The sequence below is a fragment of the Brachyistius frenatus genome, unplaced genomic scaffold (genome assembly GCF_029030835.1).
Source record: "Brachyistius frenatus isolate BFR_SWC_R1_liver_20210118 unplaced genomic scaffold, ASM2903083v1 Contig_201, whole genome shotgun sequence".
Lineage (NCBI taxonomy): Eukaryota > Metazoa > Chordata > Actinopteri > Embiotocidae > Brachyistius > Brachyistius frenatus.
The window spans coordinates 6,774-33,262 of NW_027210800.1; the positions used below are offsets into that span (position 1 = coordinate 6,774).

The following is a 26,489-nucleotide window of genomic DNA, read 5'->3' on the forward strand; positions in this document are numbered from 1 at the left end:
ACTCGACGACTGCACTCAAGTACAATTTTGAGGTACTTGTACACTGTTACTTCACTACATTTCAGAGGTAAATATTATCGGCTGCTTCTTCTACTGCACTACATTTATCAGACCGGTGATTTGAAGAAGCCATGTTACAGATTAGACATTTAAATTAGATGGCCCAATTACTTTTGATATGATGAGTACATTTTGCAGATAATACTTTTACCTGATTAAAGACCCACATTTGTTGAATATCTTTATAGTGTGGCATCACTATTTTAGAGTACATTATTTGACTACTTCTATCACTGCAAAACATTTGAAAAATATTGATCAATTGAAAGCAATTTGGTATCAAATTGATGGTATTAAAATACATAGCATAAATGTTATAAAAAATGCCAATGGAAGTGCCATTTAGCTCGGCTACATTAATATGAAGGCATTCAAAAAAAGATTGTGTACTTGACGATATATTAGAAATAAGGATATTTAGTTTGGACTCATCTGTAGCTGCAGGACTGGACTCACGTCTGGTTAGTAAACCTCCACCTCGTCTGTTTTTCATGATGAACAGCAGACAGTGGAGGTTTTCCTTCAGAGATAAAGTTGTGGGTATTCACACCAACAAGCAAACACCTGCACAGGTGTCTCTCATTAGTGGCAGATGAACTTCCTCCTCAGCATGACATCATTCTTCCCTTTCAGTCCTCCTCACCCTTCCAAAATAAAAGCTTATCGTAGTGTAAGACCACATCCTGTTTCTTTTAGGTCACTGATCTAACTGGATAAAACACAGCAGACCACTTCTGCCTGTCTTCCCTGAAGATTCCTGATTGTTGCTGGAGATTATCACCCAACAATCATCCAAACTGAGTGAATTCTTCCTCTGGCAAGTCGACCGTGTCGCACCATCTGCCACGCTGGCAGGAAGCAGCGCCGCCATGTTCTGCTGGTGACAATCTGCCCTCCAATTCAAAAAGATATATTTAAAACTTGTAACAATGCTTTTATTTATATGGAACCTTAAACAAATACAGCATACGTTGTTTTCCAAAATGTTCATCCATCAACATTCCTGATTTAATGAAACAAACGTCACTGGTAAGAATTGATGTTTTTGGTTCTTTTGCCAGTTCGACAGCCAAACGTGAATCTGATGATAATCTACAGTTGTAAGCAAACATGCACCGCTTACATAATCTTCCTCAAACATTAACCTCCAAAATACCAAGGACAGAACAAGAAATATTATTTCAATAGCAGTCTTTCTGCTGACAAATTAATAGCACTTTCTTTGTCCCTTTCAGCTCCGTCTCCCGAGCGACTAAGCAATTCACACTGGAAGGAAAGAAATGTCCTGGATATGGTGCTGCCATGTTGTTCTCATTCTCTAAATCGCCCTGGAAATACTGACGCTTCTTTCAGGTCCCACAGGACAAGGTGTTGTGTGAGATGGATATGAAGTAAGAAATGGGACATAAAGAGCTTCTGCGGGTATCTGGCTTGTTTTCTTCATCCTCCCAAAAAACACGACTTTGCTACGAGTTGTTGCGTCTAAGAAAATGGTTTCGGAGCTGATCCAACCCTCCCAGGATCTTTATGTGCCTTCTGCTTCTCGTCTGTGTCCCAGGATGTCTTGTATACCGAACTACTGATTTCTCCCAGCGTGCAGGGAGGATGTTTTAAAAATGCATGCTTATGCCAGGTGGAGATGTCAGAGCTAAGAGCAGTCTGTTGTCTTCCTGCGCTAACAGACTATTAGTGGGCTTCTCTTGGTTTCCGCATTTTTTCCTTCAGCACGGTTGCGGAGGACTCTGTGCCGTGCAGCTCTTCGTCTCCAGAAATGTGTTTCTTTTCCGAGCAAAGTGTTTCAGTCTGAGCTCCTCTCTGAACTCGTAGCCGAGGAGGCCGGGCTCCCGGGTGCAGAGATGAGCATAGGCGTCGGTTAAAGCTCTGATTTGGGGGATGGTGAGTTCTGTGGGGCGCAGGATGGGATCCACATCGGCCTTCTGCATCATCTCCTGTGTCAGCTCGGCCCGACACGCCTCGGGGAACAACTTTCTGGGGAAGATATGAGAAGATATGATCGTACTGATTCCTCCGTTCAGGTCGCTTTGATATCTTAATGATCATGCAAGTTTAATGGCATTCGAAAGTTCAAACAGAAAGAAATTATTCCTCAGCAATTATTTCAAATCTGTGAAGTTAATTGAAATCACACAAAGAGCTGCTTATGAATTGTTAATTTATTCCACTGCTATGCTGCAGAGTCAAGACATGTCACAAAACTAACACTGACGCAAACTCCTCCAACATAAAGAGGGCGGCTATGATTTAAATTTCAAATTTATTCTGGCTCTCACATGCAACAGAGGGAGGTAGACGTTTATTTTTGAAGACATTTCCCATCCTAAGATGTCCTCTGTATTTCTTTGCAGCAGGTTAGTGAGCAATAGACAATTCTACACACTCTGCAGTACAGATGTTTTTTAGGCGCTTCAGCGCTGGTGCCTCCTCCTCTCCAATTTGAGGCTGCTGCCGCCAACCCGCTGTAGTTACATAAAATATGCTCCCTCTTCTTCCTAAACCACCTCAATGACTCATAATTGCTGCTCTCTTTCACACAGCCAGTGTTCTTTTGTTATCCGGGCCTACATTCACTTCCCTAACAGGCACGGGGGCGATGGGCAGCGTGCAGATGCATGTGGGCGTCTGGGTTTGTCGCTAGTGGTTTTCAACAGAGCTGTGAAGTTGCTCCGCTCTTCAGCGTTTGCTTTTACAGAAAACCTCAAACGCTGTGTCTTCGTTTGTCAGCTGGGAGAGAAAATCAAGAACAAATCTAAAAACCTTTCTAATTAATGATGAGATGAAGACACTGCTGTCAGGAAGAGGAATGGAAAATGAAAACGGAGAAAGACAGATGAAGATGAGACAAGATTAAAAAGTAAAAGAGAGTGTGAGAGGATAGTTGTGTAATTGTGCGTACTCTAGTCCTTTATGGCAGTGCTTCCTGCGGAACTGGAAAACGTTCCTGACGACTTTCTCCACCATCTGGAAGGGCTGTTGGATCTGAGGCTGGACCAGAGGCGTGAAGTGAACTACTCCCACATCCACCTACACAAAGACAGCAAGAGGAGGTCCAAACAGCAGGGGGTTAAAACTAGAGTGCACAGGAGGCTCATGGGAATGTGGGGAAAAAATAAAATAAAAAAAACACGTCATGAAAGATGTGTGAAGAGGAGAGTGCAAAATGGGAAGAAAAAAGAGAAAGATCGGCTGACAAATGGACAGAGATACAAAGCTGGACAAAGAGAGGAGAGAGGAGAGAGGAGAGAGGGGAGAGGAGAGAGGGGAGAGGGGAGAGGAGAGAGGGGAGAGGAGAGAGGGAGGTGGAGGGATCAACACTGGGATAAAAGAAAAGAGGAAAGGCAGAAAATAAGATGACGCAGCACGGCTGGCTGGCGAGCTGGTTCCAGTTGCCACAGTAACACCTGTGCGATGGACCATAGAAACCGAGCCTCTCTGTCTCTCTTGCTGCATCACCAGAGTTTCTTAGTACCTGACTCACTGTAGCGCTCGTTATCACAAGTGTTCGGCTCTGCTGTTTTCAATAAGTGTGAAACGGTGCACAGCAGACGTCAGGCAGCTTCAGAGTCACGGGAGGTTGAACGGACGGACGTCCTGTTTCTAATTTAGATACAAAAAATGCAGAAAGTCACAGAAGACCGTGTGCCTGCTAAAACCGCTGCTGTACGACACTTAGCTTAGTGAGAATACTTTTGAAACGTGGATGCATTGAAATTAACTTTTTGAAGGTCACCTTAACAGAAATAACTCACATTAGTGTCACCGGATAAACTAAAGTCATAGCTAGCTTTCAACTAGAGCTGTCTGAGGAAGTCAGATGAAGTCGAGCAGCCCTGTGACACCACCTGTCATCTGACGGATGATAAACTACCGTATGAAGTAAGAACTGAACGACAGCTCAGGTCCGTTTTTTCCGGTTTGTAGTCGACTAACACGAGGCAGAAACCTTCATCATCTGTTCCAACTAATACTAATAACCAGATATCTCATCATTTAGCTACTTCAACTTTTTATTCGTTCCTTTGAACTACTTCAACATTTATTAATTACTGATAGCTAAACCTTTTCAAACATCTCCGACCACTCTGTTAGTGTGAAGCTGCGTCAGACGTGACATCCCGCCACTCCATCAAAGCTGGAGTGTTTTATTTCAAAAATATATAAATAGTAAATCACTCGTAGTAATGTGATGTGTGTCTAATAACTGTTGTCGGCAATAAAATGTAATTAAAATGAAGCTGTTTTTGGTGTTGGGCTCAGGTTGCAGCAGTTTGGGAATCACTGGTGTGACTAAATATTTGGACACTTTTTTCTATTCAAACATCTAATTTGCCAACATTATAATCGTTCCACATGCCCCCTGGAAACTGCTGATGTGGTCCGATCTGGCCCCTGCTGGGGAATCTGAATGAAACAGCAGTGGAGGACCAGTGGTGGGAGTCTCAGCTCCAGTTCACACTGGCAGCCGCCTCCCGATCCATCCTGTGTTAGCTTTAAGCTGACATGACACGCTGTTGAAGTGCCAGACTCGGCAGAGCCAAGCTCTCTCTCTCTCTCTCTCTCTGTCTCTCTCTGTCTCTCTCTCTCTCTCTCTCTCTCTCTCTCTCTCTCTCTCTCTCTCTCTCTCTCTCTCTCTCTCTCTCTCTCTCTCTCTCTGTCTCTCTCTCTCTGTCTCTGTCTTCTCTGTCTCTCTCTCTTTCTGTCTCTCTCTCTCTCTCTCTCTCTCTCTCTCTCTCTCTCTCTCTCTCTCTCTCTCTCTCTCTCTCTGTCTCTCTCTCTCTGTCTCTCTCTCTTTCTCTCTCTCTCTCTCTCTCTCTCTCTCTCTCTCTCTCTCTCTCTCTCTCTCTCTCTCTCTCTCTCTCTCTCTGTCTCTGTCTGTCTCTCTCTGTCTCTCTCTCTCTCTGTCTCTCTCTCTGTCTCTCTCTGTCTCTGTCTGTCTCTCAGATCTTTTAACTTTCCAGAGCATATATCCCCAGGTCCTCAGGTCACTGCATCGCTTGTTCTCCTGTAAATAATCATCGACTCTCTTTATCTTCTGAACACCTTAATGGGATCAAAAGAACCAAAATACATTAAAGGACTATTTCTGAATCTCTTAATCTTTACTTTTTCAGCAGAAAGCAGACCATCAGCTTTCAGGAGTGTTTCTCATGATGCCATTCAGTCCTGCCAGTTGTAGCCTGAGAGATGATCAGGCTGATGTGTGTGGACCAATGGCACAGCCAGACAGCGAGCAGGACAGTCGCCTGTCTCTGTCCATAGTTGGTAATATCCTTACTTCCTGGTGTGGGAGCACTGAGACGGACTGACCGGCTGAGCAGCCTGAGAACGGAGCTCAGTGGAGAAAAACCAGCAGTGTCAGGTGCAATAATATTACAATTCATTGCCCTGAAGTGCCTTTCAGCTTTGAGTGCTTTTCAGGACTCTCTGAGTTTTTTTCATAGCAAGAAAAAATAAACATATACACAAGTAGCTCACGTCAATTTGAATTAAAAAAACAAAACAGATCTGAAAGTGGGATGGAGATTTTTAGATGAGAAGAAAGCAGCAGGTATGTAAATGGGGAGAAAGCAAAAGCTGCAAAGAAAGGAAGCAGGCGGGTGCACGAGTGGCAGCGTTATACAGTACGATATGTTTAAGTTTAAAGGCAACACAAACATGCAGATAACACGTAGCCTCAGGACAAAGTTTCCCCTCGTTCATACTCCAGAGAGGTTGAATAAAAGGCCGTCTGATTCAGCTCAACAGCCTCCTGTTGTGACCGCGACCTCCGGAGCTCCTCGCTCATCCTTGAAGCAGCTTATATTTCTGGATTGTGTGACTCACTCATTCACAGCTGCCTTTTTCCTTCCTTAGCCAGCGGCTGCTGTTGATAATTAGGGGAGGAAAACTAAAGCGGTCCGAGGGTGTGCAAAATCTTTTCTAATGAGCTGCTTACATTCCCGCTCTCTTCCAACGACTCAGGTAGCGTTCGGGGAACACTTGTAAACCGCAGCACTATCTCTCATCAGATCTACAGATCCCCGTGTAGTCCTACGATGCTTCCTGCTGCAGTAGCGTTTAACGGGACGGTGGAGGCTGTTTGTCTCAACAGCCCTGAAGGCTACGTGCTTTAATAGTGCAGAAAAAGATGCAAGCCTTTGAGGTTCAGCGTCAGATGGAGCGTCAGAGAGGACGGAAAGAAGGATGCTGAGTTGAAGCTGGACGTGCAGAAGTTCAGTAAATCTCCTGTTTCATTCTAATGTTGGTTTTTGTTTACAGTCTAACATTGACTTCCTGGTTTGTCTGCAGTGATGAGAGTCTGATATTATGAATCCTTTTAGGTCACATGATGCATTGTAAATGTAAAGGCCCTGTGGCAGGTGTTGTGAAGGACACGGAGCGCTGGAGTTGCATCATTTGGTTTATATCATGAGAGTCAATTCCTCCACCTGTCACATCAACACGTCAGGAATCCAGTCAGGATCTTATATCTGCATTTGTAAACTGCTTCTATCAGTGGGTTGGTGATGCAAGATCAGACCACCATCTGTTAGAGAGAAGCAATAAAAAGAAATGCCTTTAATTTCACTCTCTGCTGGAATAATTAGGCCATTTATATTCCGCACCTCATGATTTAAGAGAGGAGCAAGGGGAAAAGTCGATATTGGGACTATACAGGCGGCAGCATTTCAGCCATCAGCTTGTCCAAGTCATTTTGCTGCTATGATTTATGTATGGCCTTGCTACATGGCTTCACTGGGTAGCACCACTGGAATATATCCTGCTCCCTGCCATTAATCCTTCCTGATAACCTCAACATGCAACGAAACGCCATCTTAAATCACACACTGTCACCTGGTCCCTCCACTGAGGTGGTAGGAACATGTTTCACCCCCCACAGCACACACACACACACACACACACACACACACACACACACACACACACACACACACACACACACACACACACACACACACACACACACACACACACACACACACACACACACACACACACACCTAATATCGGTCTCCTGCCTCATTACCCCTCTTTCTCTTTATGAGGCTGCACATGTGAACGCTCTCGATGGAAATCACTTCTTGTACAAATCGTTGTGTTTAGCAGAGAAAAACAACAGTCACTCGTTTGGCTTCTAGATTAGAGGTTGATGTGAAGATCTAAACTCAAGCTCATGAACACTCCTATCGCACCGACTCTCTCAATTCTAATAATTAGGTCAATTAATCAGATACACCATCGATGATCTGGAAGAAGAAAGTATGATCGTGGTGATTCCCCTCCGATGGTGGATGTCTCCAGTCTTTGGTGTAGATCTTGGTTTAATTTGGAAACAGCTTTTTACCCGTCGTCTGACTACAACACGACGTATGTTGTGCCTAAAACTCACCGAGCTAAGAACGGAGAACCGATGTGAGCAGAATACATCTCCGTGTCGAGACATGACTGATGCAGACGTAAATTCCGGTGATTCTCCTGGTGGAGCGTTCGAAAAGGGCAAAAATACGAGCACATCTCTGCTTTTGTCAGCGACTCAAGACCTTTTCTGTCATTTGAGCACAACGGCCACATTCATATTAACCCACGTGCAAAATACCATATTTCATGTGTTTGACCTTCCCAAAGCTCAGCAGGGAACTCTATTACTCTAGCTTTGCTCCCTTTTTTCCCATTTCCACCTCCGATGTGTCTTTCTTGGTGAGTTCTTGCCGAATGGCGTGAGCAGTAATTTGTCATGTCCCTCTAAGCGTAACCAAGATGAGATGGCAGGAGCCCTGGGGCACCGGCCACTGTGCTACCTGAACCGCCAACACTAGCGCTTACATAATGGCAGGTTGTGAACAAGAGCAGGGGGATGGAACAAAGCTCCATACAGCCAGGGACGAGGAGAGAGAAGCTCACACAGATCCTGCAACCAAAGGGGGAAGAGCTGCATTAATCATGACAATACCTTGAGAAGACAACCTTCATTACATCAGTGGAAGGAGACAGCCTCTCGCAGAGAAGGCAGCAGTCAATGCTGCAGTATATACCCGGCTGATGTTGCTTGAGGGGTTTAAGAAGGAAGGGCTTTGGCTTCCTGGGCAGGCAGTCCAGCATACTTCCCATGAAATCAGCCATGGCATGCACACGGGACATTCAAGGCCGCTGCCCTACTCTTGGAAGAGATCAGCTCCTTGGAGACACATTCGTCATAGAAAAGCTTGAACTTTGTCCAAAAATGTGAAATTTACTATTGCAGGACAGCATGGGAAAAATAGTTTTGATGGGATATTTAAAAGCTCACTGCCGTTCTAAATTGTGCACTTGGGAGTCGTCTCTTAATGGAGTACGCTGGAGAGACTCTTCAATCAAGCCAATGCCGGTAATTTCGCAACATGTCACAAGAGTTTTGCCGGAGACAGTTTTACACATATAATGTACGATGAAACGGGACCCGGCTCCTGATTCACAACAAGAATGGCGTTGACAGCGACATCACAGCCATCGTCCGACACCTTGCATCTGAACTGTGAACAAAACGCCTTCGCAAGACGATGAGCACGAAAGCCAATTACGCAAGGGAGGACATAAAAGAGAAAAATGCAAATGGCACGATAAAGCCCCTCATGTGGGCAAAAGGCAGCGTGGCTGGTCCGGCTGTGCCTCCGAGCTGTGCTGCAGGAAAACTACAGAGCTCTGCTGTGAGGTGATAAAATAAAGAGGACCACGCTTATAATAGGCTGCAATATCTTCACACATCACAGACTCACAGCTGCACTCACCGGACGGATGTTAACTGCATTTTGCTTTCCTCTCCTTCCATCCTTTCCTCTCCTCCCATCCTTTCCTCTCCTTTCATCCTTTCCTCTCCTTCCATCCTTTCCTCTCCTTCCATCCTTTCCTTTCCTCTCCTCCCATCCTTTCCTCTCCTTTCATCCTTTCCTCTCCTTCCATCCTTTCCTTTCCTCTCCTCCCATCCTTTCCTTTCCTCTCCTCTCCTCTCCTTCCATCCTTTCCTCTCCTCTCCTTTCATCCTTTCCTCTCCTCCCATCCTTTCCTCTCCTTTCATCCTTTCCTCTCCTCCCATCCTTTCCTTTCCTTTCCTTTCCTTTCCTTTCCTTTCCTTTCCTTTCCTTTCCTTTCCTTTCCTTTCCTTTCCTTTCCTTTCCTTTCCTTTCCTCCCCTCCTCTCCTCTCCTCTCCTCTCCTCTCCTCTCCTTTCATCCATTCCCTCTATGATCTATTTATTTTTCAGACTCCCCACCGAACAACACCAGCATCAGCACTTAAGATCTCATCGGTTACGAGGAGACGGGTCACACTCTCGTGTGTCTGCGCAAAAACTGCAAAGTGTCTCATCTTGCTGCAGTGGAATCCCACAAGGAGTTGTGAGAATGTGGTGCTGAAGGTCGACACAAACATCCCGCTGGAGGTAATGTGGTGTGCAGCGTCCCCGCACGCCGGCCACGTCTCATTTTAGGGAAAAGAGCCTCTGAGGGGTCGTTTACAGGAAACACAATCCAGGCTGGAGAGCACCGGGTCGAATGAAACAATCAGATCAATAGCTAAACAAACCAATCGCTACCGATGTGGCCACGTGAAGACGACACATCACGGCGGCCAACGCCTGCAGCCGGCTGTAGTCGGGGAGGCAGAACAACTCGCCACAGCTGGCTGTTTGCTGATTTGCCAATGCAGCACAATGATAGCAACACACATCTGCGCTTACAAGGAGATCAGGCCCGTTAGGCCCGTCTGATTTTTTATTTTTATTTTTTCGGGCTCTCATTTTGTCCTCTTTGTCATTCATGAATCAAGTCCGTCCGAGCCACTCCCTCCCCCATTGTGTGTCCTCTACAGAGAGGAGAGGGAAGACGGGCGAAGACGGGAGCAGCTGTGAGTTTTAGCCTCCTGCTGACTGATGCCTGACGAAGATGACGCTCCAGGGAGGTTCCTTTTTGGGGCTCCACATGCTCCTCCGGTCTCTGGACCAGCACAAACAAACAAAGCTTACAGCACCAAGTCGAACCAGCTCAACCGCTCATCATGTTTGCAGCTATTTGTTGTGTCTTCATTAGATCAGCCGGCCCTCTGCTGTGTAGTGAAGCTGCGACTGGAAATCTTATCCAGACTTTGTATCTCGGTCATTTCTTATCTTTCAACAGTATATTATGATTACTGAGCAGTTAAATGCAAGATTGGGATGGATTGAATTGTGTTAGTTAGCTTTGTTACATTACAGAGCAGGAAGTCTTCTCGTTGTCTGCAGCCAATCACCACCATTCTGCAAACGTTCATGCATTCATTTAATGCAGTGGAAAATGTTGACATTATTTACAATATAAAATTCTGTCCTCTAATTTCATACATTTTTGTCTTTGAAGCATTGCCATATTTGTTTTTTCCACAAGGATACCTAAATGTTTACTATGACATAATGTAATTTGAACACTTACAGTTTTAGAGCTTCAGTTGCATTGTAGATAATTAAATGCTGACTGGAGATATTGAGTGGCTTCCAACATCCTTTATAACCAGTGTTGGGCGGATTGCGTTACTTTAATTCCATTACTTTTGGCAGTAACTACTTATGTAACTAGGCTAATTACTTTTTTAAATCAAATAAGGGAATTGCAATTACTGAAATCTAAGTGGGCTTAAATTATTTTTGTCTTGGATTTAAATATCATTTGACAACTGCAGATTAAAAAATAAATAAAAATAAGCCTGTTCCCCCAATTTTCTGCTTGCAGAGAGAGAGAGAGAGAGAGAGAGAGAGAGAGGTTTAAACTAACTGATGACCAACTGAAACGTCTTCAGCACTGAGACTCAGCAGGAACCAAAACTTACCTTCAGTAGCTAATGACGCTATTTTTTTTTATGCAGTAATTTGAAAATTAATTAAATTACTTTTGACAGAGGTAACTAGTAATGTTCATTTTCAGTAACTTGCACACCACCATGAATAACGTGTTGACATCGAGGCTATTTCTCCCTCCATTAATCAATGTCTGTCTGTTTGTTTTTGAAGTTGTAAACCGTCAGTTGACTAACGGTTCTTTCTTTCCTCCCCTTCACTGCCTTCTCAAGCTTTATTTAGATTATTATTTTTTTTTAATGGAGGATGTTATAAAATAAGTGATGCAATACAGATGGGCAGAGACGGATTAAAAGCTCAGCAGTTATTCCGTCGTTGGGCGAGTGGCGGTTGAAGTGGTGACGATATACCGAGTCGATGGAGGAGGTCGTCGGTGCTGAAGTTGAGGCAGAGACTGCTTTCTACAGCACGCGCACACGCACGCGCGCGCGCGTGGGGAGGGAGGGGGAGCGAGAGGGACCTCGCTCCGGTTATTTCTCCGCGGCTCCGGCCGAGCCTGTGTGGTCTCTGCTCCGCTGTTGCTAAGGGAATGGATGTGTTGAGTCGAGCCGTGCTGCGGCGGGCTGCGCCGTGCTGCTGCGGGCTGCGCCGTGCTGCTCGCCCCCTCAGCAGCCTGCCGTCTTCCAGTGTGTGACTGTGTGTGTTTACAGGAATCAGTGCGACCACCGTGACGCGTCAGCTCCTGCTCTGCTCTGCTCTGCACCAGCCGGGGTAAGGAAGGCTTTATTCACACATCGCGGTGTTTTTCTCATCGGATCGTAAAATAACAGCAAATTAGACCTAATTGATTTATTCGAAGCTGGAACGAGCTTTTTCTTTGGATGATGAAGAGCACAATGCGCCGGCTGGAGGAAGTCTGAGACATGATTAAAAAAAAAGACCTGCACATTCACAAAGTTTAAATCTAGCGGTCGAATAAATCATAATTTATGCAGTTACCAGATCAAAATATCTGCTATTTTACCTGAAGATATCCTTTGATACCGGCTGAAAAACGAGACTCAGTAATTAGGTAAAGGGCACTGAAATGAAAGTGATAGAAAATAGAGTGTATGAGAGGGTGAGGGCACTGCAGCTTTAAGTCCACATAGCTACTGAGCATCGCAAATACCACAAACTCATTTCTCCCTCTCCAGTAACAGCCGAGGAGGCAGCACAGCAAACCACCACAGCAGCCCCGCTTACCTTTAGTCAGCAAGAGGCAGCTCTCATCGCCGGGCTTCACGCCGTCCTTTGTTTCCAGCAAGAAAAAGTCTGCGCTTGTGGGAAGCGAATAAGATGAGAGACCCACTCAGTTCAATTTCTCATTTCCGTCTCTGTCTTCCAGTCCAGTGGAGCTGCAGCTGAAGAACTGGGGATTTGACCGGCAGCCGGTGCACCACCAAGTGAGGAGAGCGCGGCGGCCGGGCGGCGGGGTCGCTGGGTGAATGCTGCCCGGAGAGGACAACGGCTGAGGCGGCAGCATCCACTTGAAAAGGAGCATGGCGTCCACGGGCATGCAGATATTTGGATTTGTCCTGGCGCTGCTGGGCATCATGGGAGCCATGGTGGCCACTCTGCTGCCCAACTGGAAGGTCAGTGCAGATGTGGGCTCTAACATCATCACAGCAATCTCCCAGATGCAAGGACTGTGGATGGACTGCACATGGTACAGCACGGGCATGTTCAGCTGCACACTTAAGTATTCAGTGCTCTCGCTACCTGCGTACCTGCAGACTGCTCGTACCACCATGGTGCTGTGCTGCGTGATGGCTGCCATGGGCCTCTGCCTCGCATCCCTGGGACTAAAATGCACCCGCTGGGGAGGCGGACGGCGCTCCAAGCGGCACGCCGCCATCGCCAGCGGCGGCTGCTTCGTCGCTGCGGGTTTCCTGTGTCTGGTGCCGGCTTCCTGGTTTACCAACGAGGTCATCACTAACTTCCTGGACTCCAGCGTGCCCGAGAGCAATAAGTTTGAGCCCGGGGGCGCTGTGTACGTGGCCTTTGTTTCAGCAGGTTTCCTCTTTGTGGGGGGGTCCATCTTCTGTATGTCCTGCTCAGGAAAGAGGCATGGCCCCCAGGACCTGGTCCTGCTGCCCCCCCCTGACAAGCTGCTGCTCCAGCAGCAGCAGCAACAGCTGCTCCAGCAGCAGCAGGAGCTCCAGCACCAGTACTGCTCTCTCTCCCCGCTGGACAACAAGACCGGTTACAGCCTGCAGGACTACGTCTGATAGAGCGGCGCTAAGGGAGACACGTCTGAGGGGAAACCATCACAGCTTATGCTCCACACATGGCTCTACTCCAGACGGAGGTGGAGGAAAAACCAGAGGAGGGCAACAACTTTCAATTCATTTTTCCCTTCTCCTCTATCGTGCTCTTCTCCTTTTGTCTGTTTTGCAAGCACAAGCAGTGGAGGTGTTCCCTGAGCAGCGCCTCCGAACAAACAGTGTGAATGTGTAAGGAGCCGGGATAAGATGCTGCAGAATTGAAGGAAGCCGCTAACCAAATGCAGAACATCCTTCATCAGTAAATCACAGAAAGAGTTCCCTGGGGAATGGATTAAAAGCAAATAAGGAAGCCTTCTGTGTAGATTTTCTTCCTCGCCAAAGGTTTGAATCGAGAGAAAAAAAAGCAATCATTTAGCTGCTATTTACAATCGTTCGGTACGCTCCCATTAGACTAAATTGGCAAAATACTGCAGAGAGCAGAGGGTGAAAACCTTTTCATGGCAAGTCATCGTAGTTTTTTTCGTATACTTATCCACTAGAATGCAACCGAAATAAATGGTCATATTTTTGTTAGCTACTAGAATGATGTTGATATTTTGCCTCTAAAGCATGTCTGTGTATTAATACAGCGGATTGCCTGGTAGAAGACTGAGACATAGCCACACGATGCCTGTGCCTGAAAAGCTGTAGAAACATTACCCTGCTGTAACAGTCCAGAGGACTGTCAGGAGGAGTCGACGGGGGGTGCTGGGCTGGATTTAAGAAAGAAAGAACGCAGACAAACAGATGCCAGCGTTGCTCTCTGCAGGTGGAAATATGAGAGAGATGGAGGGAAATTGACAAGGAGAGATTCAGCCGAGTGGACGATCTCATGTGCTGCTTTCATATTTCCATCCAAACAAAAACAATCTGCCTGTAAGTAGCAGCTCCGCATCCTAATCCATCCCAGACATGCTCACCCACCCACTTACACATGCTCCTGCGTGTCTTCGTGTACACAGTAAACACTCAGACACGCCGGCTTTTTGAATGTGCTTTTCACTCCTGTCATCCGCCTCCACACTGCCATGGAAACGGAAATCAATATTCAAATGTCCTTATTGTCTGGTGGTATGTGCATGTCAGTCAGTGAAGTTGTTTGGAGGGGCATCTTTTTCTCTGCTCACTACTTCCACTAATCCCATTTATTAGCCGGTGGCATGAGGCAGCATCCCCGCTCAGAGGCTTTGGGGGGAAATTGCTCGTCTTTGCAACCCACTCTGGTGTCTTTACCAACGAGTCGTCTCGCAGGGATGAGCAGATGTTTCATGGTGCAGTGGCACAGAGGCCAGAAACCGGGAGGAGAGCAGCTTCTTGAGTCGTGGTCGACTGGGTAGCTGTGTGGTAGGTGGCTAAAAAAGGTTTGAGTCATTCTCCATATGTGACTTGTTTTCCGAGTGCGTCAGCAGTGCGCATATGCTCCCAGTCTGCACCTGCAGGAGGTCTCGGTGTCTGAAACGTCGTCCTCTGGACTGAACCTCCGTTCCTTCTCTTCTTCTTTTACTCAATCTTCGTGTCCTGCGTGTGTCGTGTGTCACACGGATGTGAGTCCTGACAGGAGAATGCTGATGCATGTCGAAAGCATGTCCAACCGACACACATGCTCACCCCCCCACCCCCACCCACTCCACCCACCCCACCCACCCACCCACCCACACACACACACACACTCATGTGTCAGTCGTGCAGCTATGTTTCACGGTGATATTGTTCGTGCGTCTCCTCTTTTCTGAGCGAAGGATGTGGGAGGAATCCTGTTTTTGTGCTTGAGACAGGCCTCGGCAGTGATGTATAGAACCGCACACTCTCTCCTTCTCTCTCATCAACATGCAGCTTCCTGAGGGAGAGCAGATGGCTAAGCCCAGCTCGCCACCTGCAGGCGGCTGCCAGCACGCCACGGGCGTCTCGGTGGGCGCCGCTGCCGGCCCTGGCAGCCCTGTAGGGCCAGGTTTCCACCCCACCCTGACGTAGCCACCGGGCCCAGCTCAGACTTTAGCTGGCAGAAGTGTCCTCCTGATAATAACTCACTGCCCAGGCACCATAACCAATGCAATAAACAAAATAAAGAATGTGCCATGTCATCAACTAATACTGACACTTCATGTGTTTGGAGAATGTGCCAAATTGTCTCATGATGACACATTTTAATAATATCTGGAGTTCTTTCTGTTTACTTTTTTATTGCATTGTTTGTACATGGATTATACATTAGCAAATGTTTTATGGATTTGTGATTTGTTCTGGCAGACTAAGTCTCAAGTCGGCTAGATGCTTGTGTACAGTCCAGTGCAGCTTTCGAGGGTTATTTTAAATCCTCTTTATTCCGCATTTCCCAAAGCACAGCAAGACTTCACTGGGTACGAGAGTTTCATAAGGAAGACATGAGTGTGGTATTTTCTAAATGAATAAAATGTATTTCTTCTTCACTGTAGGTCTGACAACTGTACACAAGTATCTAGATTTTGTTTTTGTTTTAACTGAGGGATGAGGATCCTTCAAACTGTTCCAATATAAGATATAGTACCATGTTCATACCATATCTTCTTTATAAGAAGACTACTCACTGCACCTTTACTTGTGTTACTTTATTTGACAGCAGTTGGTTTAAATGACTGAGCTCTGTTGACCTGTACAAATACATAACACAAGTGGCACTCTGGAAAATAAAAAGGGAACAATTTCTGTCTGATGGGAATTTGTTTGTGGCTGTGCAGCTTGATCATCAGCACGCAATTTCATTAGCTTATAAATGGCCAGAGTGCAAAGTGACTCGGTCCTAAAAAGTCTAAAGAGTTTCAACTCTTCTGCATATACTGTACCAAGACGTTGATTTATCATTTTGATAACTGCAGCTTATTTTTGTGGATGCTTTAGCACTTCTTACTTTGCCAGAGCATATTTGTGATGATGAACAGTTCACAAGTTCTGATACCGTTGTCTCAATGTGCTTGTGCGAGTAGTTCTATTTTTTACCAATTAAACTATTTTGTGAAAGCAGCGTGCGTACTGTGTGTTGTGTGCTTCCATGTGTGCGGCTCACGAGGATGAAGATAGCGTTCATCTTCCTGCCAGATCTACAGCCTGCTGGATGGTGCAGGCTGCTCAGACGCACCACCCAGGAACAGAATCACTCCAACCAAAATAGACATCCATAAAACATTACTATGTGCAAATGGCTTTTTAAAAAAAGGAATTTTCTTTATACCGCTTCCCAGCAATTCCTTAGTGAGACGAATGCATGAGCTTATAGAAGAATGAAACAATAACAACACCGCTGGGAGTTTAAGGGACTTATCGGAGCAGGCTGACATGAAGTAATTAGCTTATTGACGACATGTAAACCAGCTGCTGCTGATATGCAATAAGACAAATTAAAATAATTAATAAAACGACAAAAAAAATAACATTCATGTCGTTGTCAAACAGACATTTATCTCTCAGGACTTGATCATTAAAATGATTTGGTCCTTCTGATAATGCTGCTTGATAAATAACAAGAAACTGCAGCAGACAAATGGCAGAAATGTGTGTGTGAATTTAGAAAACAGTGAATCCATTAAACTGTGGAGGTGAAATCATTATCTTATTAATGGATTAGATCACAACAACAATCAGGAACTGTTTCAGTAATTGTGGTTTTTTTTAAGCAAAAATAAAAACAATTCCCAGACAACTTTTGTCTACTGTATTTTTATATTCAGTATTTTTCGGCTGGTCTATATATACAAATGAAAAGTAAAATAGAAAGATTGAATTATTAATCAGGAAAATAATTTACAGATTAATTGATAATTAACATTAAATAAACAGTGCAGAACATTTAATTCCTTACAACAAAATGTATGTGATTCCTATCAAAATGTTCGTTAATACTTATGTAAAAAAAAAAAAATACCTGTTGGCTAATTTTATATAATATAATTCCAAATATTTAATTCTCCCAAATTTCAATATTGTTATTAGTCCCAAAAATCCAGTAAGAAAAGAAGACAAATTTTGAAGCATATTTCCCATCATGGACATATTTTCTAATCAAGTGTTTATGTCTGTTCAAAATAAGTTTGTTTCCACAGAAACTTAAAATAAACAACAGAAAAAAAGACGTCATTTCTGATTTGGATGAGCGAAGTGTGCAAAACGGAGCTGCTCAGCTTTGACATCGGTTTCATAGCCTGCAGTTCGAATGGCGCGCTGATTAAATGAGTTTGAATCTGGAGTCTCATTACAGCTGATTGGAGCTCCGTCGACATGGAGCGAGTGAGAATATGCTTTCCTGAAACAAACACGGATTATTCAGGGTTCTCTCGTTCTCCCACTCTTCTTGGTTACGCAACACGAGTGCAGATCAAATAACTACTCCTCTCGTGGGGAAACGCTAATAAGATCTGCTCCTCTGTGTATTTAACCTACATTTTCCATCAAAGGCTTTCACCCCGAGCTGAGGCTATGACAGATCTGGAGAGTGAGCTTAAGACGAGGGGAGGTGAGACCTTGTCAAATGCAGGCAGAGGTTAATCATGCGTCAGCCTTTTTCTTTGAACTCTTCTGCCTCGTCAACTCGCAGATTATTTTGTTGACCTTCCTGACCAGCGGTTTACCTCCACGAGAGAGGGAGATGTAAAAGACGATGGGGCGATTACATCCCACCAGAGAGACGGCCGTCCACCAGCACGATGGAGGCGTCACGCCGTCGCTCACCAAACACCAACTACAGCGAGCCGCCGCACTGCTCTGCTACGTCACCGTACTTAATACGCGCCTCTTTGCTTTGGACAGCTGTAATGTTCGTGAAGGTTCATGCTGGAGATATTATGCGGCCATCAACGCCGAGGGAGAACGACCTTCCTTTGTTGGAGCTGCTCTGCTGGTGAGGCTCGGGGAATAATAGCAACGACCTTGGCTGCACAGTAAACTGCTGAGAAAGGCAGTAAAAGCTGTGGAGATGACAAAAGGAGAGCTTGTTGGAAAACAATACTCTGACAGTTCAAAGGAGGCCTTTAATATTTCAGCTTTGAGCGGGGGGGGGGGGGGGTTAGGAGGACTCGGTGAGCTGAAGGTGAGGGAGGCTGCAGTCTATATATCTCTTGATCAAATAGAGATTATTTATTGTATTAGAAGTACAACATATGAATGAGCACACAAACATGTGATCAACACGCCCACGAGATCCAACCGACACCGTCAGTCGCTCTGAAGAAGCCGAAGAGAAGAAGTCAGAAGAAGTGACGCTGAGATGAGTTCACAGCTAACAGCTCAGACGGATGCGTCCTATTTCAGACGCTTCTTTTATCGATGTCTGGGAAAAACATCTTTACTCATTTCAAGCTGAACTTTCTTGTCTTGGAAGATGGCCAAGATTTGAGATTATTCCTTAAATACTGGACAGCCCCCCCCCCCCCCCCCCCACACACACACACACACACTAACTAAACAGAGCTGAATTTGCTAAACTCTGAGCGAAGCCGGCCCAGTTCCTTGTTAGGAGGAGCAATAGATCTCTGGAGATGTTCGTGAGCCAGCTCTGCCAACCTCTGCATTCTGTTTAGGAGGAGGAGGAGGAGGAGGAGGAGGAGGAGGAGGAGGAGGGGAGTATTTTTAGCTTTTCTTTACCTTGAGTCTGTGATGTATTGAGACCAAAGCCTTCGACTGTTTTTGGAGTCATTGAAATAACTTTCCACGATACTCTTGATACCACGTTTGACCCCGTTTATGGGATGAATAGTGGAGAAGGAGGAGGAGGCAGCGCAGCTCCTCGGAGGAGGAGACTCACTCGTACTGTTGAGGCGAAGCTCGGCTGCTTCGGGTCACCGAGGAGGAATCCATCACTGTTCCTGCCACGCGGCGGTTCTCTGGACTGAAGCCGGGTCACATTCAGCACGGAAACACTCGCTCAAATTCAAAAGGAAATAATTAGTCTGATAAATGAACCGCCGGAGAACCAAAACACAGTCAAAATCTCCAGCTAAAAATATCACTCAAGGTGTCTGCGGGAGTTTTACCGCAAACTCTCCCCAACAACTGCCAGCTATAATTGATGTTCAATGCAGCATTAACAGATTTAATTTGGGCGGTGCTCATCTGGTCTGTGCTCGTGGTAGACGGCTGCGTACAAGGCGAACATCTGTAGGGCTCCCCTCCTGTGAGGCAGCCATTACTCAGAGCGGGCTGACGAGCGGCCCAGACAACCATCTGCTGGAGGTACGACTCGCTCTCCGTTCAGATCCATCTATCCATCAATCTTCAGGTGCTCTGCATGGAGGAGGCGTTGCTCTCGTTCCATTCTGTCACATCCAAACCATGAAAGCAGCTTCCCTTCTTTAACAAACCCTTTCATGCTTTTTTCTTTTATTTCAATCATCCTCTTTATCCATTTTTTTAATTTTGTAATCTCATCACCCACCTTGTAAAAGCTACACTTCCCCTTTTCTTTCAGCTCCATGTTGTGTCTCAGTCCTTTGTCACCTTTTGTAATGAACACACCTCGAGGTCCACAGACGAGACGGCGGGTTGCTTGCGATGAAGCATCTACTGCTCGACTTATAGACCCGGCTGTGACGGACAGAAGTTGATTTTAATCACATTGTGCAGATGCAAAGCGTCAGGAGGAAGAAAGACCATCAGCGCAGCCAATCATCGCTCTCAGAAACCTTCAAGGACAATCTCAGTCACTCAATGTGACACAAAAGAGGTGCAGTGCAGTCCGGAGGCGAGAGGGACAACCCCCGCCCCCCTCTCCACCCTCCCCTCCCACCTCAATATGGGCCCCTGCAGCTGCTGATGTAAAATGGATTCAACATTTCCCTTCTCATTATCCCATTAGCTTGCATTTGGTCGGCTCCTCAAGGTCCCAAATCAACGGGCCAATCAACCCGCCCCCTTCGCTCCCCCCCACCAACCACCCCATTCCCTCCCCCACCTTGAACTGATGCTATTTTCTCTTGGTTATTTGGAAAGGGTCAGTAATTTGCACTGCTTTTTCTCTGCTACTCTTTGTGACTCGCTGTTTGTTTGATTACACAATATTTAAACCACTTCAGATGTTTTTCACACATCACTAATTGCCATATGTGTGAGATCGCACCTGCTGCTGCGCATTACGTACACGGCTCGGTACGAACCGGGGGACATCTCAGACCGCTGACCAACCAGGGCTTTTGTTTTATCTTTTTTTTTTTTTTTTTTTACAAAACACTTATAAATACAGACATAATTGTTCAATATATGATCGAGGTTAATAACAGATATGACTAACTCAGAAAACACAGCGCGTCGGGTTCAGGCGTGACAGTGACATGCCAAGAGCAGACACAAAAGAAAAGCCCAGTCGCGCCTCAATTTGAACAAATCCCTCCTCGTTAACTCAATCAGTGATCCCACAGCTTCCGTGGGAGCGAGATAATACGAGCAATTAGGACAATAGGGCTGATTTATTGGTTATAGGTATATGGCACAGCCTCACACACACACACACACACACACCTTATAAAACGCACACATAACCCAGCAACTGAGAGAAACCCACAGAAAGAGAAGAAAGCAGATAATAGAGGACAAGACCTTTAATATTAGCCTCCATTATAATTACTTCTGCACACAAACGGGGGACTTTTATGCGTCATTATCTTTATAGGTTGCTTCTTCTTTTTACGAGCGCACGATGAGCAGCACAAAGTACCAACGCGCAGGACAGGACCCATTAGAGCTTGATAAGACATTTCTCTGCATCGTGGATATCTTTCTGTGTATTCATAAAATATAAAGTATAGGTCCAGTCCTTTGGTTCAGCTGGAAAACCATGTGTGTGTCACAACCTCAATCAGTCGCCCTCCAAGCAGCCTTTGATGCTGTCTCATAAATCAGGCAGCTCATTTTTATTGTTCACGCAATCCTGCGTAATTACTCCGGGCTGCACCAGTAAACAAAGCAGTGCATGGAGCTTTTTATGAATTATACTACATGACATACTAGTAAAAAGGGGCCTGCATAACACAGGATATGATAGCATTAATATAGTCTACGTGCTCCGTGCTCTCTCCCAGGACACCAGCAGCAGGAGGCCTGCTCATCAAACAGCCATCATCTCTTCTAATGACATCAATTCAACCGTGAAATCATTGAGTGGCGATAGATGGCCGACGAGGGCATGAGAGACTCTCTGTTCACATTTATATGCCACATGCATGTCAACACGCACACGCGTGCACATTTACGGCATGCTGAAACCCATTCAGTTACAGTCTGACAAACCCACAAAAATACGACGCTCAAGAGAAAATGAATCCAAAGAAAGGCAGCTGAGTGTGATGAAATAATAATTGGGAGCCATCTCTTCTAAGAGAATGAACAATCAGCTGTGGTCCCATTCACTCTGCTGCATTTTGCTCCACGCAGGAGATGAAATATTTACCAACAGCGGGTCTCCTAAAGAGCTGTGACATCTTCAAGGGACCAACAGTCCGTCTCTGACATCCACCTAACACCTCTCCTTTAATTCAGGAAAAGAAAAACATGGTTTCATTTGTACAAAGATGTGAGAGAGCTCCTGAGTCTGTCAAATGACTTGTGTGTCTGTAACGTCACCATTTATCTCAGAGGAGCTGTCTCTTCAGCCAACACTGATATTTCAAATTGTGCAGCGGTACTTTTATTCGTATTAATGTGCCCCCCAGTCTTACTATAGATCTTCAAACCAAAGATTAAAAAAAAAATGTTGCATTCTCATGTTACATAAGAGTGAATGTCTTTCTTTCACCACTGACACACGAACACGTGCTGAAAGACAGAGAAATCGGGCCTAAAAAAGAACAAGGCCCTCATTATGAGGAGCAGTATGATCGCGCCACATCTCCAATACCCACCAGGCATCATTACAACCTAGAAAGGGTCCAAAGACAGAAAAGAGACAACACTGATTCAACACCGTCTTAATGAAGCCTTCAAGCGAGAAGAGCGAGGGAGGGATGAGTGATGGCGACGATGTGGGACTCTGGTGGACCGTGGGACCGGACCGGAGACGTGAGGAGGGCTCACCGTCACCTCACGATAGAAATCTGCTATCTGCCATCTTCCACGACCAATACTGAAGATGGAAATCTCCATTCAACGGTCTTTACGCTTCATAATTTACCAAAATGTACAAATCACTCCCCTCCAGAGCTGCACATGCAGGTGGAGTACAGCTTCTTTCAAAGAACTGTCACAGTCAGCACAAACGCCCACAGATAAATGAAACTAAATAAACTGGGCGGAGAACTAAAGTAGGAACTTCTGCACTCGAAACATTTCAATCTCTGCACCAAACAACCTTCAATCAACCTCAGCACACTGCGTTTTGTGTGTGTGTGTGTGTGTGTGTGTGTGTGTGTGTGTGTGTGTGTGTGTGTGTGTGTGTGTGTGTGTGTGTGTGTGTGTGTGTGTGTGTTAGTACTATCGAGGTGAAGTCCTACCTCTGGTTTGGGAACGAAGGCCCGACCCGGGATGGTGAAGCAGTTGTGGACGGTGCAGAGATACTGAGCCATGATGGACAGACGGCTCCTCTGTTTGCTGCTCGCGCTCGCTGTCAGTCTCTGATGGAAGAGGAACACAACCAAACGTTAGTGATGCATATTCAGCGAGATCCAACTAATTGTTTAGGTCGTATAACGTTGCTGTTGGAAGGAACAAAGCATGTCTGGTAAATCCATTATGTAAAGACCAGAAAAACTAAATCAAAATGATTATTTAACTGCATCCTAATTATGTTTTTATGTGTCATAAGAAGCCATAATTATGAAACAAACCAATAAATTTGGCTCCGGCCTCAATGATAAAAAGACAACCCAGATTTATTTATTTCAGTTGCAAAATATGATTAATTATGTATCAAGAAATCAATATTTAATCAAAACAATTAAATAAGAAATCCATCACGCAATTATTTCGGTGGTGATTGCAGAGCAAAGAAGAAAAATATTCAGTTACTTTTATTCAAATTATGTTTGAACAGACAATTTAAAGTGTCCTTTGGGTTTTTTTTCATTTGGTTTGTGGGCAGCAGGACGAGCCGGCAGCTGTTCACCCACCTCGGCCACCTCCTTCTGGAAGGTGAGCGTGAGTCGGGTGCGTCCGTAGACGAAGGGCCCGGTTCTGCTGGCTACCATCTCCAGCCACTTGATGATGAGCGGCGTTGACACGCTGAAGGGGAGATTCCCGATGACGTGGAGGTTCGGTGGATCTGCGAAGCCGCACACACAGTTCAGTCTGACGGGTTCACTTCGCTCGGACGACCGTACCTGCTCAGACGGTTTCATCCTCTCACCTTCCTGCCACGGCTTAGAGATATTTGCTGGGAATCCTCGGTCCATTCTGTAGGTGAGTATGTCACCGTGGACGATCCTCAACCTGCCGGGAGCTGCCTCAGACAGCAGCTGTGAAAACGATGCGAGATGAGAAAAATGAAAAGGCCTCGACACAAGCGACACGGTCTTCGTTCAGTGTAACGATGCAGCGGGGTCGTGCAGCTGTCTGAGGAAGGTGGTCCAGCTGTTCCAGGTGAATTTTTACCTTCAGCCCAGGAATGAAGCGCGAATCTTTCTCCACAACGAGCAGCTCGGCCGCCCCGGCGTTGAGAATGGAGCGGGTCAGGCCGCCGGGACCGGGACCCACCTCACACACATGGGCATCCCTCAAACTGCCTGCTTGACGCACTATTTTATCTGCAAACACGTAGAGAGGAGAGGACTCAATATTAATCTGTAAGAATATCGGATACGATCTGTAACTTCTATACGAACTCTCAAATTCCAACATGTTCTGCAAACAAATGTCTCGAGCATCTAAATTGAGATTAATGTTGTGCGATGTTGTAATACCTGTCTGCCTGTGTGTGATGAAGATGAGAAGCATCAATCTAACAGTCACCTTGTCCAAGGACGAGGGAGCAGATCCGACCTGCGCTGCATCGCGGATAATTATATTAAGGCCTCTCTGCTCCAAACAAGGGAGACGGTCCGTTCACATTAGCGGCAGATCTACTTAACCTCACCCACGCAGATAATGCTGTCAGTTCCCGAAAAACAAGGCAGTGTGGGAGCGGTGCATTCAAGTGCACGGACCAAAACACGCCGTCGTGCCTCTCGGTGCAGAACCATAAAAACCCAGAGAGCAGGAGATGGTGTGACGAACCTGTGAGCCTCAAGTCCAGCAGGAAGTTCTGAGAAAGGTGTTTCTCAGCTCGCAGGTTGTACAGCTTTATCAGCTCGCCCACCGTCGGCAGCGGAGGCAGGCGGAAGGAGGCCAGTCTGCCGGAGGCAGCCATCGTTCAGGTGAATACTGAAAAACCAGCGCACACACAGGAGGACAGAGAACCACGGTTTGATCAACAGCAGAGAAATTCAAAAGCTCAAAATATTGAAAAGGGCAACGTGAGACATTTACAGTTTTAGTCTGTCAGCAGAGAGAGAGAGAGAGAGAGAGAGAGTGTGTGTGTGTGTGAGAGTACACACACACACACACACACACACACACACACACACACACACACACACACACACACACACACTTTGTGTATGTTTATCTGAACACATAAGTAAGTCTTTCATTCATCGTAAAATTAATGTTTTCCTCAACAGACAATTCATCTATTGATTTGTGTCTATTCGGGGAAATCGTTATCGATTTCAATTACTTCTCTTTCAGGATTGATTCTCGATGTTCGGCCTTCAGCTGCAGGGTTAGTGATGGAATATAATATATAATCTTATAATGTGATCTAGTGTCTTATAATATGATATAATATGATGTAGTGTGTTATTAGAATATATTATATGATCTCGTGTGTTAATATATGATCTCGTGTGTTATTATATGATCTCGTGTGTTATTAAATGATCTCGTGTGTTATTAAATGATCTCGTGTGTTATTAAATGATCTCGTGTGTTATTATATGATCTCGTGTGTTATTAAATGATCTCGTGTGTTATTAAATGATCTCGTGTGTTATTAAATGATCTCGTGTGTTATTATATGATCTCGTGTTATTAAATGATCTCGTGTGTTAATATATGATCTCGTGTGTTATTAAATGATCTCGTGTGTTATTAAATGATCTCGTGTGTTATTATATGATCTCGTGTGTTATTAAATGATCTCGTGTGTTATTAAATCGTGTGTTATTATATGATCTCGTGTGTTATTAAATGATCTCGTGTGTTATTAAATGATCTCGTGTGTTATTATATGATCTCGTGTGTTATTATATGATCTCGTGTGTTATTAAATGATCTCGTGTGTTATTAAATGATCTCGTGTGTTATTATATGATCTCGTGTGTTATTAAATGATCTCGTGTGTTATTAAATGATCTCGTGTGTTATTATATGATCTCGTGTGTTATTAAATGATCTCGTGTGTTATTAAATGATCTCGTGTGTTATTAAATGATCTCGTGTGTTATTATATGATCTCGTGTGTTATTAAATGATCTCGTGTGTTATTAAATGATCTCGTGTGTTATTAAATGATCTCGTGTGTTATTATATGATCTCGTGTGTTATTAAATGATCTCGTGTGTTATAAATGATCTCGTGTGTTATTAAATGATCTCGTGTGTTATTAAATGATCTCGTGTGTTATTAAATGATCTCGTGTGTTATTATATGATCTCGTGTGTTATTAAATGATCTCGTGTGTTATTATATGATCTCGTGTGTTATTAAATGATCTCGTGTTATTATATGATCTCGTGTTATTAAATGATCTCGTGTGTTATTAAATGATCTCGTGTGTTATTAAATGATCTCGTGTGTTATTAAATGATCTCGTGTGTTATTAAATGATCTCGTGTGTTATTATAATGATCTCGTGCACCACCCTGTGGCGTCATCATAAAAAACTAAAACACCATGAAGACATAAAATCAACTATTTCTCCTCCACATTTTGAACACGTTAAAGTTAATGAATGTGATTTAAGTTGTGGTCCAGCTGTTTGTTCCAGCGCTGCTGCACATTAGGAACATTTTACAGCTGCGTTAATTCTTCAGAGCAGCTTCGGACCGGAAACACGAAGTTTCTGATGAACCGCCACCAACACGGCGGTTAGCATCTGCAGCTAATGTTAGCCTCTCGGTGTGAACGCTGCGGACGGAGCCGGTGACGAAGCTCTGAGTTAAAACAGGACGTTTCACATCTTCTCTAAAAACGGACAGAAAACAGACAGCAAACAACGAACAGAAAGCAACGAGGTCACAAAGCTGAAAACACACAAGAGTTTACCCACGTTTCTCACCGGTGCCCGACTTCCTTCCTTTCATTTCCTTGTTCGTC

At 45.1% G+C, this 26,489-nt stretch overlaps 2 protein-coding genes across 4 annotated transcripts; one reads left to right on the forward strand and one right to left on the reverse strand.

Moving 5' to 3' along the window:
* Positions 1 to 973: 973 nt before the first annotated feature.
* On the reverse strand, positions 974 to 26,489 carry tfb1m (transcription factor B1, mitochondrial). 2 transcript variants are annotated; one of them, XM_069718853.1, is made up of 8 exons: positions 26,443 to 26,489; positions 24,348 to 24,494; positions 23,727 to 23,878; positions 23,482 to 23,590; positions 23,246 to 23,397; positions 22,631 to 22,750; positions 2,975 to 3,102; positions 974 to 2,049 (listed from the first exon to the last, which is right to left on the reverse strand). In XM_069718853.1, the coding sequence occupies exons 2-8, from the start codon at positions 24,478 to 24,480 to the stop codon at positions 1,782 to 1,784; spliced, it is 1,062 nt and encodes a 353-aa protein (XP_069574954.1). In that variant the 5' UTR covers positions 24,481 to 24,494; positions 26,443 to 26,489; the 3' UTR covers positions 974 to 1,781. The 2 variants fall into 2 exon arrangements, with proteins under 2 accessions (XP_069574954.1, XP_069574955.1); XM_069718854.1 differs by having other exon boundaries at positions 26,452 to 26,468.
* Positions 11,520 to 14,787, forward strand: LOC138632942 (claudin-20). 2 transcript variants are annotated; one of them, XM_069718857.1, is made up of 2 exons: positions 11,520 to 11,649; positions 12,075 to 14,787. In XM_069718857.1, the coding sequence occupies exon 2, from the start codon at positions 12,420 to 12,422 to the stop codon at positions 13,146 to 13,148; it is 729 nt and encodes a 242-aa protein (XP_069574958.1). In that variant the 5' UTR covers positions 11,520 to 11,649; positions 12,075 to 12,419; the 3' UTR covers positions 13,149 to 14,787. The 2 variants fall into 2 exon arrangements, with proteins under 2 accessions (XP_069574958.1, XP_069574957.1); XM_069718856.1 differs by having other exon boundaries at positions 12,266 to 14,787.